Raw genomic sequence first — 19,496 nt, 5'->3', positions numbered from 1 at the left:
AGCGGGTTGTTAACCACTGCAACAATGCAACATCTTCTTTATAGAGACCGCAATCAGCGGTCTCTGTAAAGAAGAGTTAGATACTTAGAACTTGTGATCTAAAAGCATTCCCTCAAACTATTTCTACAATAACAACTTTTCATCTCAGCAAATAACCAGTGCCTGTATGAATGAATGACTTTTGTGATCTAGAAACAGGATGGGTCTCGAAGTGTATTCGGCTGCATGGAAGGATAGATACCATAATGGAGTGATCCATGGCTCCATCGCTTAGAGCAGCTCAACATAGCAGCTAACATGTTTATATTTAATTCTCGCAAAACAACACAATAACTTAGAAATAACTTCACACTCAAAATATCTTTGGGTCTTGAGCAATACACCTGTCAAATGTTTAGCCTATTTTATGCAGAGACCAAGTTCTCAAGATGATAGAGCCACAGACACAGATTCCTGTCTCCAGACCGTACTACAGACACTTAACCAAATGCTTTAAGGATTTTAACCATTTGTGGCAACATTCTAAATTCTTTCTCAGCGATCGGAAGATGTACCAGTTAGTTACAAATCTGCACACAACATTCAATTTGATACTTTTTGAAAATGGCAGCTTGTAATGCAAAAATCGAATGACCCTGTGCCTGACCCTTGACCTATACTTATAGATGTTGAGATAGAACAAGTGTACCACGTTAAAATGATCACACACACTGCTCAAATATGTTTGAACTAACGTCAAGATTTTTTTGTCTATAAGATAAAAAGCTAAATTTAAGTAAGAGAAGGCAAAACAAAACAGCCGGAATACAAAAAATACGAAAAAAAGAAAAGAAAAAGACGGCAAATGAATCAATCAGGGGGGCAATGTGCCGGCGGCTGTATACACATTACATCAAGTCTGGTGTCTTCAAAGATTTTCAGAGCGAGCCGTGAAGGGAACTCCATTAACTCCTGACAAAGAATGCAAATGAATCGCAACATGGGGTGAAGGGGAAATAAAGAGACCGTCTCTAATCAATGACAAACACAGGATGAAAATGCTTCTGTGATTGTGTGGTGTGTTTGTGTTCATCCAATGCCCCTCCTCTAGTTGTATCGCATCGCAAATACACAAATCTGCACACAGAAGATCACACAGGGACACATTCAGGGCGGTGACCCCTTGGCTGAACAAAATGCCCCAAACGTATGCCTGTAGGCAAGCACATACACAGACAGCATTCTCAGACTTCACAAAGGGCAAGTCCCACAAATGCAACAGCCCCTTCCAAATTGAAGTACATACAATTCACTTCCATACCCAGTGCCTTTACAATACCTTGCTACCACTGTTTCTATACAGTAAAGAGTTAGTGTGTGTGTGTGTGTATGTGGCGCTCTGCACAGCTGTGTGAGGCGTCTGTGTAAATGACAGCCTGGGCCTGAGGACGTCTGCCGGCTGCGCCTGGCTAGCTGAAGCCGGAGCACAGTGGCGCGTCTCTGCTACAGCCTGCAGGTGAACTGTCTACGACGCCATATGGAGCGGGGAAAATTAACAACGGGATGAGGAGGGTTGTGGCAGCAGGAGGTCCCTTTCTCACTCTCGTTCCGTTTCTTTGCTCCCTTGCGTTCTCTGAGTACTGCAACTTGTGAGGGGGCTGGTGAGAGGGGTTCAGAGACATTAAGAGACAGGGGAAGAATAGAACGTGTCTGACGGCCAAGACAAGGATGGGGGACTGAGTGAACGGGAGTGTGGAAGGAGAGAAAGTGAGCAAGTGGTACAGAAGAAAGTAGAGAGCAAAAGAGTGTGTGTGTGAGATAGAGTGAGAGTGAGTAGCAGTATATATATATATATATATATATACAAAAATATATATACATACATATATTAAAGAAAGAAGTAATAAATTAATGGGGTGTGAAAACATTAAACGCTCCACCACAACGCCCGTGGCTCTATTTGCAAGCAGCACAAAATAAAGTTCCTCTAGCCCACTTCATATCTGTGGATATTTAGGCAAATGTATTAATGCTATTCTGGTTTACCTGTTTAATACTGGGGATAATTATTGGATTTATAATTCATAGCTTTAATAGTGCCTACATAATGTCATAAAAAAAGAATTACAGTACAAAGATGTGCAGCACAATAATATGAACATTCTTATGCACTAATCAAAAACTTTCTGGTTCACACCCTAAAAAAAAAAACTGACTTTGTTGTCATTGCAGAAACCCCACATTGGTCAACCCTGACCGAACATAACTACAGCCTAAGGCCAAGGTCACAATATGCTATTTTTCAGACCACCTCTGTCTCTTTTCTATGGGGAGTGGCAGCTAGCAGCTAAAAGGTGGCTGCTCTGACAACTTCAGCCCTCCGCACAAAACGTTCAGATTTTTATTTTTTCTTCTTTTTTTTATTTTTTATTTTATTGTCAAATGCAACATAACACTAATAGATTTGTACAATAGCTTGCCTACACAATAAGGGCTAAGTACTTTGTGACAGCACAATAAAAAACACTATTTTTGGGGGGTTTGCCCATGTCTTCCGGACCATTAATTAACCAATATTTTTGTAATTAAAAATAGAACCATTAGAGTTTAAACGGTATCCATTTGTTTTTTAAGTCACATCTTAATTCTGTATTTAACTCTTTTTTTGGTCATCTCCCTGAACTAGCCTTTAAGATCCCTTCTGATTGTTAAATACTTTCATGGTATGCACCTGAAACCATTCACTTTGTTTTCAACCCTTTTTCTTTGACATCATTCCAGTTAGTAGCTGTGCGTTGTCCCTAATCTTCCTTGAGTGTATGACACTCCCTCTGAGTCACTGTGGGAAGCCTTGACTAACGTTCATTAGATTGGTTCACAGCATGCCTGGTGGGTCAATTAGCATAATGAAACAAAACGGACAATAATGTGAGCCCTGGACAGAGAACACTGTGTCTGACCCATTGGACTCCTTTAATTCTTGACGTGTGTGTGTACACATGTGAACTTGACATTAATTATGAATTATTTCAGAGGCATTTCATAGATATTTGTTTTGCGACCATGGTTATTCTTTTAAATTCTCAATGCCTACATGTTGCATCAGATGGAATAGACAGTAGGTCCCTTTTGAAAGAACCAACTTCTATAGAATGATCACATTTTATTCCATTGAGTCAAGGTGAAACACTCCCTCGATTTACATGCACCAATTTATATTTCTAATTAAAAAGACAGATTGAACACTTACAAACATGTTGAATGTTCTTTAAAGGAACATTCACTCCACTTGAGCCAAGGCCCAGAAGACCTTTCATAGATGGCAGGCATATGGGCAGGGAGTCAAACAAGGTAACCAAGTTCAGAATGTTAAGAGGGATTAGCTGCTTAAACCCCTTTTCAGAGCCCTAATTAAACAGCTGATGGGATTCAAAAGTCCACTTCTGTGGTCAGCAATTACATTTGAGAGGGATTGAGGAAATAAGTTAAGCAGGGAAATGGCTGAGCGGAGGCGAGTTGGACAGTGATATGGAAGCACAATATGAGGCTCAACTGTTGCCATGTAGTTAAACAAGAGAAAAGTATGAGAAGACATATCCCTGTCTGGAAGATGGTGGGGAAGGGGTGTGTGTGTGTGTGTGTGTGTGTGTTTTAATGCCTGCAATGTTAATGTTGCAGTGGTAAAATTACAAATAAAAGATCTGTAAATGGACTTGCCTGTGGATAAGGGAACGTGCCAAGAGCCAACTGTGGGGAGAAAGAAAAGAACAGGCTTACAGAAAGTTTGCAACACGTTTATGGATAGACATTTTAATCAGCAGACTATTTGCAAAGTATTCACCCTTCTCAGTATAAAGCTGTTATGTGGTGATTTGATATCTGACCTGAAATAACCTTTCATGGCATGTTTTGTGTCTGCAATAAATGTTCCATAGAATTATTTATACACACAGGAATATACCAATATTAGCATTTGGCTTTTTAAAGGGACTTTGTAGACAATGCCTTGGTAATGATTAACCCATGTCCTCAATTTAATGCCAAAGGGGTAGGTGGACGTGTGTGTGGGTGACATGGGTTGATTAATCTAAAGGGTGATAGCTCTGGCTCAGGCATGTGCACAATTAGCAAGATCACAGTCTTGAAGAAGGGCTTAATGCCCCCCGCTAAAAACAAACCCTCTCAAAGAACAGCAGCTTTTAGTTAATAACCCCCAGCCTCCACCCCACACACACACACACACACACACACACACTGCCCCTGCCACAAACTGGCTAAGCAAAGGGAAACAGGAAAGGAGATAGGATGGAGCACCTTGTCACATCTGGCAACTCCCATGGGGTTTGCCAGTGTGGCATCTTTCATCTCAGTCAGGTTTGCACAACCATTTCCATCAGGTTATTAGGAAGTCACAAAACAACACATTTCAAACCTGTGAAGGTTATTAGGTCAACTGTGGGATTAAAGACTACTCCAAATTAAGTTACATTTGGCTCATGCTTACTTCAACAGATGGAAAAGGAAAAGATATCAAGGATTGCTTTGAAAATGTTGACGTGCCTTTTTTCCTTGCATTGAACCATCTGTTACGGTTCAAAGAGTGCCCATTTTCAACATCGACTGCAATGACTGAGGCAAGAGGGCTAAACCATTTGTCACCGTTGTAGAGGCGGTTGTGGGGGTCTGGACAGTAACAGAATCAATAGGGGTGTCAATGGAGGCAACAAAGCAGGCGTCAAATAGTGAAATAAAAATGTTATTCGAAAACATAGCTTGTCAGTGTTGTTCTCAATCAAAGTCCATGCCGACTGGGAGACAGTTACATGCACGCGCACACGCGCACACACACACACACACACACACAACAAGGCACACACCAATTAAAAGCGGGTCAAATTCAATTTTAAATAAAATTGCGACGTCTCAAAATGATCCTGGACAGAATTTTGGGGCTTGGACAAGCCAGCATCAACAGTCTGCTTGCACCGGGAATGCATATATAGTGAACCTTCTAGCACAAGGAAATGTTCGCCTGAAAGGACGCAAATGTATTGGATGTGGCCCTGTACGAGCAAAATAACATACCTCCATGAATGAGATGCCCACACTCCACACATCTGAATGAATGCCATACTGCTCCCCTGATATCCTTTCAGGCTGTGTAGAAGAAAAAAATATTGGTATCACAGGCATTAGTGGGGGCAGTTAGTAGGCTAATACAACCGTACTGTTTTGATTAGCTCAGTGAAAAGTATATTGTCTTGAGATATTGTCAAGAGTATAGACTGAAATACTGAACCTATACTTGACGGTACTAAAACACATGTTAACAAGATTGTGTAAATACTTACAGCCATATAGGCATTTGTCCCAACGTACGTTTTGGCGATGGAGTTTACCAACTAAAAGGAAAAGATTTAGAGATGAATTAATGTGAGCTATAAACACAAAACTGTTCTTTGTCAACCTCTATAACCAACCACTGTTTGACTGCATGTTCTGACTGACTTCACAACCATAGAACTACATTATAATTTGCTACAGTTGAAACAAATGGCGTGAGACTGCGAGTCTCTGGTTCTTCAGCCATTCTCTCTGTCCAATGGCAAACGCTCCTCTTGAGTACCCTTCCTTGACTTACATACCCAAATGTATTAAAATGTCACGAGCGTTATTTTAGGCTCTGTTCATCAGGGACTGGAACAGGGACAGTGCAAGTGGGCATCAGAGGGTGTGTGTGTGTGAGAGAGAGACAGAGGGCACAATGGCAGATGTTATCAGTGACAGGAATAATGAGTGTGTATTCCCTTGTGGCCCCTAAATGTATATAGTATATTATATATATATATATATATATATATATATATATATATATATATATATATATATATATATATATATATATATGGAAAGCTCCTACATGAGCAAAGGGAAACCTCACCTTCTAACCTCCTCAGGAGAACCACTGTGTAAGTGTGTGTGAGTGTGTCAGAGGGAAGGGTCAACACTGCCATTCATACACAGGGGTCAACATGGGCTTTCATCTCCAAGGATGGGGAGGTTGAAAATTAATTAAAAACAGGGCTTGGGGTGACACAATGGTGCCTGTTTTGGTGTGTGTGTCTATAAGCAGCCGCCCCCCCCCCCCCCCCCCCCCCCCCCCGTCAGAGGGGGAGGAGGAGTGGGTCCTTTTGAGGAAGGTTAAAGGGCCGTCCCTAGTGATGACATTACATACGCATACTCCAACTCCCACAGCACACACACAGTGGTCCTGGCTATTGTGTCATATGCCCGCCACATACATCAAATGCATATCAATGAAGCATTTTGTGCTCAAGTAGTAATTATAACAAGTGCATTTTGCAGCAGCAGCAGAGGAAAAATGGGACCTTGGAGCTAAGTTAATATGAGACGTTGTCTCTGGGGGAGGGGGGTTCTGGTGAAAACTAGTACTGATGTACAGAGATTGGCAGGTTGACTATCTTCACAGAGCAAAAACAACACATCCTTGTCATGGACAAGTCATTCACACACAAAATGATAGCACGCACAACAACACATGCTGACATACGCACGGATGGATAAGCTAAATGCATCCACGAACACACACACAATACCTGGGTACTGACGCCAAAGTCACAGAGCTTCACTTGTCCTTGGGTGTTCACCAACATATTTGAGGGTTTGACATCTGCGGAGACAAAATGTGAGTAAGAAGTGCTGCCTCAGCATGCCACGGTGCAACAGTGAGCGATGTCTCTTCCTCGGGCATTCCCCCTGCCATCGCAAGTTCATTGCAACCTTCCTCACCTCTGTGAAGTATCTTCAAGCTCCACAAATATGTCAAACCTTTAACGACCTGAAATAACAATGGGATTACACAATTATATTTAACTTAATTTCATCCCAAAATTCCTACCAAATATACCTACCTTAAACAGCAGTAGTGCTACAATTACGTATTATCTACAACATTCAGATGGTGAATGGGAAATGGGTCGATAGATTCAGTTTAAAACTAATTTTAAACAACATGGGCACGTCAAAACGTACAAATGAAACCACATCAACTTGTCAAACGGCGTGCTTTTCCCCCCCTACTCTACACATTTCCAGAAGGTGCTCAAGGGCAATCATCAGTCTGCGGTTTCATGAGGAATCTAGGCCAGATCAAATGTTCTGTGTGGGAGCAGAAGACACCGCTCTAGAACTCCTGGCGTAGCTTGGCTGAGGGGCCACTCTCTCCCCAGACACCTCTCCCTGCGATAATTAACAAGTGTGACAGTAGCGGAGAGGAGAGCTGCAAATTACAACTAACGCTGACTAAATAGCTGTCAGTGTTTGATTACGGGGCAAACGGGAGGAGGAGGGCGGGAAGAAGAGAAGGGGGATTAAGAGAGGGTAATGGGGGTCGAAAATACAGTTTTTTTGAGCCCCTCAATCAAAGTATGAGACACTTGATCAGAGTAAGAGAAAGAGTGAGAAGAGGACAAAAATATCAACATAAAAAAAGAGTATTTTTCTATCAATCCATCTTTTCTCTGTGATCCCGAAGAGAGGCTAATTACTTGATTCATACCTGCAGTTTGGCACCCAACAAATTACCCCACTCTAAACATGTTTGTTCTTTATTTTTCATTGTAAATGTTTGCATTCAATGCACGGCTCAGGGGTTAGCCTTATGGGTGTGCTTGTTCAGATTGCTCACAGAATAAGTACGTGTCATGGCATCATACTAGCAGCAATGTATTTTTGAGGCATTGCCAGGTGGACAGACTAAGGCAAGCTAGTGACATCAGTCAATATCAAACAAAATGACACAATCACAATGCAAAAAATGACAGTTGCCTGGTGGTCTGTGACTGACTCACCGCCACAGCGATCCTCCCCAGGACCTGCTCTGGTATCCTCCTGTACACGTCCAGAGAACCACCTGAACACAGCCAGTGTATTAAAGACCTTCATTCATTGTGTTCATGTATTTGTAATGGCTACCTGCACGGGCCCTTATTGCTAGCATTCATCCATCTGTCCATTTCTTTGAATGAGCACCAGCACAGAAAATATGGGCATTTATTCAATTACAAATTCATCCAGCCATTTTCTAACCCCAGCATGGATGGAATGACTTGTAGTCCTAAAGGCAACCTGTGTAGGCACACAGTACAGCATGCGTACCACAGGAAAGACTCAGGGGGGGTTTTGATGGACGTGTGAAAAGGTCTCAGCCAACGGTGTGAGCCTGTAGAGAGGTTTGATGGAGCATACTGACAAGATGACCAATGTACTGGGCACGGTGAATCCCTGCACGCACACACACACACTCACACATACACTCTCTCACACATACATGCCCAATCTCAAGCAAACACACTCTCACACACACACACACACACTCCCTCTCTCACACATGCACTCTCTCTCACACCAACATAAACACACATACACACACCCGTTTATCACGCCCTTGTAGCTTTTAGCAAGCCGCACGCTAACCAGTGGGCAGTGCTAAAACGCTCCCTCACTCTGTGGATGTAGAAATGGCTACAAGGCGGTGAGTTCCCTGAGGCTTACTACGGCTGGATGAGTTAATGTCCCATTCAGGCCACCATCCTTTGTCACTGATAAGGCCATATAGCAAATACTCACCATCCATAAACTCTGTGCATATGGATATCCTGTTTTCCAGGAAGAAGGCACTGTAGAAGGTTATGATGTAGGGGGAATCACACTGTCAGACAGAGAAAAAAAAAAGTTGGAAATAGAAATATTTATATTGATTGTTTATGTTGTTAACTCATTGTGTCAGTAATAGTAGCCCTGTTTGTACATAATCACATATTGGTTTACTTGTAAGTTTACAAGTATACCTCAGGCAGGGAAAGGAGAGGAAGCACATGCATTTTGAGGGGGACCGTCAAGACAGTGTGTGACTGCCTGTGTGTGCTCTGGAGCGATTTTGTGTTATGTATATGTGTGTGTGTGTGTACTACAACTACTACATTAGACTTTTAACTAAATATTCTGCTATACGTCTTCAAATAAATATTGTTGTGTTGATAAAGGACAAGCAAGAGTTTAAAGAGAGAAAAATCAAACTGACCTTGTAGAGAATCTCCAACTCCGACATGATCTGTTTCTGCAACTCTACTGTGATGTCCAGTGGAATGACCTATGATGACACAGACTTTCTATACTTGCAGGAAGTGAACACAAACACATACACCTCAGACAAAAAAAGCTATTAAAGAACCCCAGAACACTCCATTATAACTCACTCGCCTTAGCCTCTTAGCTATTAAGGAAGCACTATTAAGGAATCCCATTCAGTCTCACTGTACTTAGATGCACTTCAAAGTTCCAGACTCAAGTGAAATAGCCATCTCCTCCTAATTACTCCCAAGTCTAGGACAAAATAGTCAGCAAAACAACTCTAGGTAAATAGACATTCCATGGTTTATATTTTATATCTCTGTTGATTTGTTGTAAATGAGGGTAAAATGCTTAAAGAGTCTTATTTTCAATTTAAGACTTAGACCACTGTAATTGAAACGATCAACGTCAAGTATTAAGAGAGGGAGTGCTTGTTTTTAATAGAATTCTAACAGTCATTTTACTTCAATTAACTTATTGGAAAAGGAATTAAAAAAACAACAAGTTTAATTGAACCGTCTTGTCTGTGGGTACAGTAGCATTTGATACAGATGCCAAGGATTCTTATATCATCTCACTCTTGAGCATAGCAACTGCAGTTAGCATGCTAGCATTGGGGAATTTGCTTCGCTGGCATACCGCAACAAAATTGGTTGAAGGTTAATGTAAGTGGAGAATAGCTGTATGTAATGATCTTTATCTACCATTCCATTTTACTTAGAACTCCAGGACACAAGACTCAGAAACTCACTAAATGAAATGATTGAAAAAGAGAGATACAATGAAAGACCATTATCAATGAGGGTGAAACAGGTTGAGGAGTTTGATAGGGAGCCTGGATGGAGCGCAGTTAAGACCAAAGATCCCAGGTGAAGATGCTTTGTCTGAGAAAGAAAAGAAAAAAAGTTCTCACCTTGACTGCTAAAACCCTTTTTCCAAGAAGGTGGTAGGCTCTGTCAAAGAGACAAATAACATCATACAGATCAAACAACCAATAATAGACAACAGACAGACTCTCCAAATGCACATAATTAGATTCTAACATTATTTACCAAGATAAGTCTGAAGAGTTCTCAAAGGTCAAAACCCAACACCAATTGATTAGTGGAGGACTGACGCTGTCTCCCAAACAGATCTCAGGTTGCAAGTAAACGAATGTCGAATGGGACGGGCACAATTATTTAATGATGAAACTCCTTAATGCTAGTCGTCGGCTCGAGTTACGGGCCACATAGGTCGGCTTACAGCGCCGGCAACAATGTCCCGACCTCTCAACATCCAATCCCTATTCTTCCCCAACAGCCGGCGAGAGGCCGGAGATGGGGCGGAATCGTGAGCACTGTACGTCAACAACAGCGCTGTGTTCACTACCGTCCAGAGGGTAATCAGGATGTCTAGGATCTCACCTGTCAGCAGGTCCTTTCAGAGAGCACACCAGACCAGGGTGTGATTAATGCATCTTAGATTGGGGGGGTGGGGGGTTGCACTCATGGCCAGACACCTTTAAACTGGTCCGGCCCTTTAATTAACAACCACCTGTTAGTGTCTCTTCTGGTAACTACCCGGAAAACATTGATGCTCGTCTGGCACAATGTATCATTTCTGCACGTACTGTCTTGGTTTAGTCTTTCACAAGACCCTTGGTTAAAAAGCATGGTCAGCACTTGAACGTAAGTCTCTTGTTAAATATGTTGCTTTGTTTAAATACTTGAAATGCTCTGACTTGAAATTAGGCTCAAGTCACATTCTAGTTCAAATAACAAGAAATAAGAATTCCTTCAAGATAACATCAATTGCAGGTTAGCATGTGTCATTAAAAATACTGCTTGGAGCCAAACCCCATCATTCAAAGTGAAGAGCTGTACTATTATTAAGGCCTGTGTCTTTATTAAGCCTGTGAGATGGGGTGACCCATAGTTTTAAGGTGCACACTCAAAATAACATCCTTGACCCCCTATCCCACCCTGCCCCCTCAGGCACCCTCCCACCCTGCCCCCAACACACACACATTTATGAGTTATAATGACAGGCTTGTGTCAGGGGCAAGGTTACCCTACAAGCAACCACGCCCCTTCACTTCCCCCTGACATGACCCCAGTAAACGTGCTCCATTGCCTGGATCTTATTTACACTCCAGCTCCAGGGGTAATAAAAGCTTTGTCATGCAGTATTCATAGGCCCTCTCTGTGCATTTACAAAGTGTCCATGGGGTTGAATCTAGCGTAGCCCCCGGTCAGGGCTGAAGGCTTGGTTTACAGTGCCACGGAGATGGCCCCTCTGGGTTACCTGCCAAACACACACTAAATGGCCTCCTTCTAAAGTTATAAAGAGTATCACACTGTCAACACAGACCCCAAAGAAAAGTGGAAAACACAAAAGTGAATGTGTTTGTTTGTTTGTTAGTTGTTTTAGTTGCATAATATCACTTGGCAAGAAAAGTTAATTGAAGAGTTGAATAAGATTGGAGGAGAAAAAAGGGGATCACAGAAGCAAAGTTAAATAGTCATTAAATAGTCCTCAAAGTGATCAACTTCTAAATAGCTTGCACATTGGAAGCCCCACTTTACAGCCCACGGCAAAGCCCCTTGTAACAGAGAACACTCCGACAGAAATATATCAGCTTTCCGCATCCAATCAATGGAGAGAAAAATCTATAGAGAAAATGGGCTGGGGATTTAAAAAGAGACCGCTGGTGTTTAAGTGGATGTCACTGCATGTAAATGTGCTTGTTGTAATTGCGACAGATTCATCAAGCGGGGAACGGCTGACTGTCCCTGTGCTGGTTATTTATGGGCAGCCATACTGGTGAAGAGCTTAGCGTCTCGGGGAGGGACAGGGACCAGTAGCTAGTGTAATAAAGAACAATGTCCAGAACATATGGCTCATGGGGTCAACAGGACACACTGGATAGCCGAGGTGTTGGCAACATCCAATTGCGTTTAAATGGTTGTGGGTCATAAATGGTGTGAGAGGTTAAAAGGTGGGGAGCCTTTGCTAGTGCCATTTACACCAGATAAGCCTCATATAAGTCAAATTGGGGGAGGAAAATGTGAGGAAAGAAAAAATGAGGATCCCTGTGATCCAGTTCGATAAATATTTCATTATGGTCCGTAGACAGGAGGAGGTACAGAAGGGATGACTTTGAGAACGTGTGTGTGGTGCATATAGGTGATGCAGGTGTACATCATTGTGTGTTTGTGTATCTAAATACATAATGTATGTAGGGTATGCATGTCTAAGGGCTTTTGTATGTCAACGGGTTATCAACACTTCATACCTTGAAATATAATGACACTGCAACAAAATACCCAATGGCCAATAGAGAATCCAACTGAATTACTTTTTTAAAGAAAGCAATTTAAAGTAATACCCCAGGCACCTTATGCTTTGGGAGTGAAGCATGTATAAACACTAAATAAATAAACAACTCTGCATGTCTGATTTTTGACATTAGCAAAAAAGTATTTAGACTAGAGGTGATGAAGGACACACGGGGGTAAAAATGAAAACAAGTATATACTTATATATTGCGATGGTGGCTCAGGACATGGCTTGTTTTCCTCTAAGGACATGTACTTGTGTTTCAGATGTTAATACATCTGTATGTGCCTTGACTTTGTTGTCAGTCTATGGTCATGTTAACTTGGGGTTTTAAACACAAGCAAGGCTACATCATTCTAAAAACAAGGGACAAACATGCAAACTATGGTTAACATCAGACAGCAGGGGGGTATTCCAGAAAACAGGTTGTGTGACATACCCAGGAAAGTTAACTCCCCAGCTGTCACCCAGCATTGTAGCAACATTGCTAGTAGGTTGCTGCAAGATCCTGAATCAGCTGGTGGGTTAACTTATTGAACAATAATGCACAACCTGCTTTCTGTAATACCCCCCAGGTCAACTGGTTTCTGAACCCACCAAACTCAGGGTTAAGGGTCAAGTTGTTTTAAAAACATACACCAAAACCCTCCAAATATGAAAATTATACATTACCACATGTCTTCATAACATGCTACCAGTGAGACAAGTTCAGACAGCAATATATAAGTCTTGTGCAGTTATCCTTTTGGGTCAGTGTCAATGTTGAGGCGTCCTCGAGCCAGACACACTGGCCTGCCTGCACATCCCTATCTCTTCCCTAAACTTATCAACTGATTGGATAAGCTTTACTGATTGGATGAGCAGCTCTCTGTGCTTTAGCCTTGGTCTCCAAGTGTTGCAGGAATGTCAAGACTCTTAAAACATAAAAACAAGTGATGGTCTGTGAGCTCATTGGTTGCTCAGGTCTCAGATGGGCCCTGACCCAGAATTTTGTAGATCACTTAAGTGGATTGGGCAGTGGACACTGTGTTCAACTGTAATATTAGTACACAAATGGTAAACGACTGTAAGTGGTTAATAAGTTGTAAGAAACGGTATTCCTAATGCAGCTTAGTTGGACCCCAAAATAAATTCAAACTCCCAATATGATAATGGCACCCAACCAAGGGGAACAGTTAATGTATGCAACAATATATTCCCTGCCTGTGTATTTAAATAATACATGAACAATTGAACTGGGAGAAAAATGTAATCAGCTGTTTTTTCTTTTGCCTCTTTTCTCCTGACATCACATATCCCAGTGCAGAAGGGTATGGATCTTCTGCTGAGCTCAATTGACAGAGAAGTTGTTGCGCTTGCAATATCGGCCTTCCTCAATCCAGCGGAAACATTTTTCCAGAGCTGAGAGGATAGTTGGTTGCTTATACCACCAACTGAGGAAGGTTGTTAATGAAACTACCTCGACGTGATAAAGCGGTAAAAGCCATAAAGAAAAAAAAAGAAAGAAAGAATGAAAAGTGGATTTGCTCCTTCAGAGATTTACCGTCAACTCTAAGAAAAGTGACAGGCAGACAAACCACTCAGTCAAGTCAAGGTTAGACTGAGAAGTGATCAATACTTCAATCTCAATAAAATATTTCAATAGTAGAAGATGAAAGAAACAAAGTCAGTTAGGGTGGAGGGCGATGGATTACATGGAGACCAAAGCACCATCCTTGTCACAATGTTGGTGCACATGTAATTCATGAAAACATCAGTTTACCCATACAGAATGAATCAAGTCTTGCATTCGCGCCAGTGTGTGTGGAGTCAGGTAACGTCAATAAAGTAAATGTACGCAATCCCTTTCATAGCCCACCTTTCAGATAGATATGACATACAGGTGTTGGGATTGTAAAAATGGATCTACAAAAAAGCAAGTGAAGGCGTACTCTGATGGATTAAGAAAGAGAGAAAAAAAAGACAAGTACGTTTCCTAGTCTAAGGTAACAAAAACATAGCATCTCAATAATAAAAACACAAAATAGTTAATATCAAGCACTGATACCAATACATGAAGCCTCAGCATCACCCTTAACAGTTAATTGGATACCCGCAGGCATTTAAAAAAGTTTTAATTTCACTGCATCTGCAAAGCATCCTGGCCAAGGCTAACACACAAAGAAAAACAACGGACACTCACTTGTACACTGTGCCTCCATTCCCCTGGCCAAGCTGCTCCTGGTACTGGATATCTTGGGCATTTATCTAAAGACACACACACACGTTAACATGATATGGTTAACCCCTGAGAGAACACAGGTGTCAAGTGGAGGATGGCAAAGTCTAGGGAGAGATAAATGGGGGAGACAGAAAGAGACAAAGTATAGTGGGTTAGGGGAGGGAGAAAGTGGGAGAGCCAAATGTTACTGGAGGCCATAAACAAGAAGGCAGGCATTCAGGTCACCCCAAGTTCAGCAACAGAAAGGCCGCAGAGGTATTGCAAGACAGAAGGGGGGGTGGGAGGGGGGGAGTAGATCAATACAACATTTGCTGTCCAATTTATAAAGGACAAAGGCTGTTGGAGGACAGTGGGGAGGGAGGAAGAATGGAGAGTTTACTGGCGATCTGTTTGCTGTCGTCGCTCCATCCCATTCTGAAGCTGTCAGATGGGGGTAATATAGCCTGGACCCGGATGGGAGGGAGGGCTTCCTCAGGTCACATTGATGGTATGTGGGTGGGTGTGTCTTTCTGACTCTCACTCATCTATAAACATGTGTGTCCAAATTGTATTCTTTTTTTTTTTGTGAGTTTAAGTTGACTCCAACAACATGGCACTAATTCACCCTATTATTTATTGGGTCAGAGCAAATAAAACATCTTCTAGGTTACTCAAAATATATTCACTTTTGAACCCTCACAAGTCAGATCAGCATAAACTATTGTCCAAGCAATACTGACAAGAGAAACATAAAGGACCTAATATAGACACACATGTCCAGACATATTAGACACTTGATCAATACCCCCTTCATGAAACTCTTCCACATTGGGACAGCTATTGGATACATATGTATATCCCATCACCTGCATAGATTTGCTTTGGTGGTGGTGGGGTGTTAGAGGTTAGAGGCTAACTGGCTAGCTAGCTTCTGGATAGAGGAATGTCGACAGACTGTGTGGGTAGGTACTTGCTTTGTTCTTTAGCTGATACAAAGTCAATGTGTGGCTGTTAGGGTTTATTTTGGCCCTGACAGGGTGAAGGGGGAGATTGTGGCTATACTTCCACCCCCCCCTTCATTGATGGTTGAACAGGGTGAAGAAATGGAAGGAAAGCTGGGGTGGAGAGGGGACAAGGGTGAAAGGAAAATGGGCAAGAGGAGGACAATTGCTCTATTAGCTGGAAGTGTTACAGGTGACATTGTGGAAATGGCTGGCTTTAATTTCTCTACAACACTTTGTATGTGTGTGGGCACAAAAGCCTGGCATTATGAGTATGTGTGATAATGTGAAGGTATCCAGTATGTCACTGCTATTGTCTCTGTCTGCTTCTATATATTCTCTGTAATCTGGGAGACAGCTCACTTAAACTATGAATATCTATCCACTCAGAGGAGATAAAGATCTCAGCCAGGATGGTGGTAGGGATGGGGAAACAAGCAGAAAATCAATGAGAAACCACTCACTAGTGAGGACATGTCACGTCTTGGTCAATAGGAGCTAACGAGCTTCACAGGGTGAACCCTGGAAGAACAGTGGCCAGTGGGGACAACTACGTCTTCCTAGGACACAGGAGTCTGTAGGCAGCTACTTGTGCAGTTTACTGGACGAGAATCTACTATGTTTTATGTGTTATAAATATGAATCATTAAGTACTTCAAATACATCTCCGAAATAAGACAAATAGAGTACCTGTCCATTTGTCAGGATCTTCTTCAGCTCCGCTGATGACTTCTTTAAGCTTGGAAATATGAAAATGGGAAATTAATGTAATATCAAAAACCTTGCAATTTCACAGAAACATATTTACAAAGTCAACACACATCCATGAACCATTTCAACAAATCCTTACATTTATTTATTCAACAAACCATCTAAATATGAATCTATATACCAGCCCTGGGAAGGGTAGTCTCGTTATTGCGGTTTTCTCACCTATTGTTAGGCATGGTGTCGACGGCCGCCCCGGAGTTGTTGGCTGGGTTGGGCCTGGTGTTTACCTGCAGCCAACCAGAAAGGAGACAGGCCGTCAATACTAAGAGACACACAGAAGAACGCCCTTCTCGCTAATGAACACAGTATACAGGATGGAACACAGGTTTTTGCTCCCAGATCAGCCTGGGGGTTAATTGGCTTTTGTGAAAGACCAAGTGGCACAGAAAGAGAAAGAAAGAGTGGAGCACAAGTGGAGAGAGTGAAAGTAATAGGGGGACAGAACAAGATACTGATACAGTGTAACAGAGGGAAAGGAATAAAGAAAAAGGAAAGTCAGGGGTAAAGTAGAAAAGGCTAAAGAAGTGACAGTAGACTGGCATGTTTTTATTAAACTGCATAAATGTTATATATCATCCTGTTGCAAAAACCTTCCTTGTATTGAAATTCTTGAAAAAAAAATGCCTTATCTGAGGTCCATTTGTGTTCTCTCCACATCTGCCTTCATGCTGCAGTATTACACCCTTATAAATCCAGACTGAACAATAAAAAACAAAACTCACAAACTGGCAGTCTAAAAATAATGTATTTAAATGAGGTCGGTGGGTCATACCGTTGAGTCCAAGAAGATGGGGGAATCTTTCTTTAATTAGAGCCCAGGAAGACCTCATTTAAATATATGGCATTGGTTCTCCTTACCAATTAATTTTAGATTAATACTGAAGCATAGAAGAGAAGGATGTACCAAACAATTTAAAACACAATCTAAAAAAACGACATGTAAGAAATTGTTTTAGACTGCTGAATGGGTCAACAAACCCCTTGGTAGCTGGGATAAAGAAGTGAGCAGGCTTGTTACTGAGTCGTCCAGAAAGAAAGAGAGGATGGTCTCAAGCCTGTTAACCTTCTGTAATTATCAGTAGGTTTCAATAGCTAACATATGCACGACAAGAGGTAGGGTCTGGGGTTCAGCGTGTCTGTCAGGGGGTGGGGGCTGAGGAGATCACTTTAACAGCAACGCTTGACTTGGTTTGGTCAAACCCTGCTCCACCTTCTCATTCTCCACCTCTACCTCCACCTCCAAATGGATGCTTGAAATAAGGGGGTGCATGATGCTTTGGGGGCAGATTAGAAAATAATACCCTAGTCTTAGCCACGATCCCAGTGTAACCAAATTAGTATTGGGAGCTAGAGGGCAGGGGTGGAGTGTGTGTGGGGGGGGAACTCCTCAACAGTCACCTAATGACATTTATAAATATAAAAAGGGAGAGAGGAAGGAAAGAGACTCGGTAAGTGAGTGAGAGGGAAAAAGAAAGGGCAAAAGCTTGACTTCAATTGACATTTCAATAAGTGGAACACTGCATTACAAATCCATTTGGCCAATTTCTTTTTTATCAACCGCTGAAACAATTATTGAGATGGTACCTTCAGGCCATGTATGTTCCTTATCCCGGGAGTCTTGCCGGCTGAAACAGTAATTGACTAAATTGTAGAACACATCACTAGGCCATTTACAAATGTGCTGAAACTGAATGGTTTTCATGTAAAAGAAAAGGGAAAAAAAGTGCTGTAAAATGAGTTACTGAAATTAGCTACAGAGGATGAAATGATTGCAATGTGGCTTGGGAGACCAGAGAGAAGAGAAAGAGAGAGTACGACATAAAAAGACAGCCAGACAGAGACAGAGTTATGCATCACAGACATTTCTTTAAATGTCAAGGTGTGGCCAATTGCATTTATACACTATAATTTTAATAAGGGATGTGTATTTGTAGAGACAGGAGGCTGGGGGTTTATACTGTCTATAGAGAGGGAAGAATACACAGCAGGTATGGTCGGGGATCACTGTTATTGCCCAAGTGTCTCAGAGGAAAAGCTACAAGAAAAACATTTTTTCATTAGCATTTTCAAAGCCTACAAGTGTATCTTCCCCACAACAAAAATACAGCCTTCAGATATCTTTACACTACAGCGACTTAAAATCATTGAACTGCAGTGAGTTTGGGAAATGTCAAGATTATTATTATATATATATTTTTTTAATAAAGTATATGTTAAAGGGGTCTATACATTTTGATAGATTGCTTTTAGTGGTGGTGCTGATTTCTGTCACTCCAGGCCACCCACTGATTCTTACTCCTCCTCTTGCTCCTTCGGCTCCACCTCATTTTACTCCTCCTACCAGCTTGCAAGTGAACAACTTCCCATAGTGGCAAACTCACTGAGCTCACAACCCAATATCAGTGAAACACAAAAAATTACAAAACATGGACTTGGTTTAAAAGATTAATAAGCCATGCACACATACAATACAATGCAAGCATGCATGATAATAAAAGGACAAGCACATGACATAGCTTTGTGTGCCAACTGTACCTCGAGGAAATATCTGGAGGGGCTCAGGCAGCAGGCCGTTCATTCGCTGTTCGTGCACTGTATTACAGTACTGGAAATAAGAAAACAACCAAATAAAAGAACCTGTGGTTCTGAGGACATGTTCAACAGCCTAGACCAGAGGTTTCAGTTCACATTTCTAAATATCTTTCCTTGGGCTGCCTCCCTATTTAGGTTGACTATAGACAACAGCCAGACACTGTTTCACCATGACCATTTATCTAGAAGGGTGTTAAGACTGAAAAAGCAACCTCCAAACCCTCCTTTCAAAATGTACACATTGAAACCAACAGGAAAAAATCTAAATATATCTAATATGTAATGCCATCTTTTAGAAGCTATTTGAAATGACTACACACTTTCTGGTTATTACAGTATATCAGCAATGGGAAATAGGTCCCTTTTCGTATGTAGACATTAAAATAGCATTTCTATCACGCCTAACACTGCTTACCTAAAGCACAGGCCTAAAAGCTTTATATACAACATTGTTCTATCCCATAACAGAAGACCTCCGT

General features: G+C 41.7%; 1 protein-coding gene across 3 annotated transcripts in view; it reads right to left on the bottom strand.

Moving 5' to 3' along the window:
- The window catches only part of map2k5 (mitogen-activated protein kinase kinase 5), a 40,609-nt gene that overhangs the window by 17,385 nt on the left and 3,728 nt on the right, over positions 1 to 19,496 (bottom strand). The window contains exons 4-17 of one of the 3 annotated variants that reach the window (XM_084682106.1): positions 18,961 to 19,030; positions 18,010 to 18,050; positions 16,588 to 16,652; positions 16,345 to 16,393; positions 14,636 to 14,700; positions 10,046 to 10,085; positions 9,083 to 9,151; positions 8,629 to 8,710; positions 7,851 to 7,912; positions 6,790 to 6,838; positions 6,597 to 6,670; positions 5,331 to 5,381; positions 5,065 to 5,136; positions 3,697 to 3,726 (exon numbers count right to left, since the gene is read on the bottom strand). In XM_084682106.1, coding sequence (XP_084538232.1) covers positions 3,697 to 3,726; positions 5,065 to 5,136; positions 5,331 to 5,381; positions 6,597 to 6,670; positions 6,790 to 6,838; positions 7,851 to 7,912; positions 8,629 to 8,710; positions 9,083 to 9,151; positions 10,046 to 10,085; positions 14,636 to 14,700; positions 16,345 to 16,393; positions 16,588 to 16,652; positions 18,010 to 18,050; positions 18,961 to 19,030 — 819 coding nt within the window. Of the gene's footprint in view, positions 1 to 3,696; positions 3,727 to 4,553; positions 4,663 to 5,064; positions 5,137 to 5,330; positions 5,382 to 6,596; positions 6,671 to 6,789; positions 6,839 to 7,850; positions 7,913 to 8,628; positions 8,711 to 9,082; positions 9,152 to 10,045; positions 10,086 to 14,635; positions 14,701 to 16,344; positions 16,394 to 16,587; positions 16,653 to 18,009; positions 18,051 to 18,960; positions 19,031 to 19,496 lie in introns of those variants that run through there. The other 2 variants (XM_084682108.1, XM_084682107.1) reach the window with 2 other exon arrangements.

Source organism: Hypomesus nipponensis, chromosome 19, assembly GCF_054491055.1.
Source record: "Hypomesus nipponensis isolate SF chromosome 19, ASM5449105v1, whole genome shotgun sequence".
NCBI classification, from domain to species: Eukaryota; Metazoa; Chordata; class Actinopteri; order Osmeriformes; family Osmeridae; genus Hypomesus; species Hypomesus nipponensis.
Note: the sequence above shows the minus strand (reverse complement) of the source record. Positions and strands in the feature narration are given on the sequence as shown.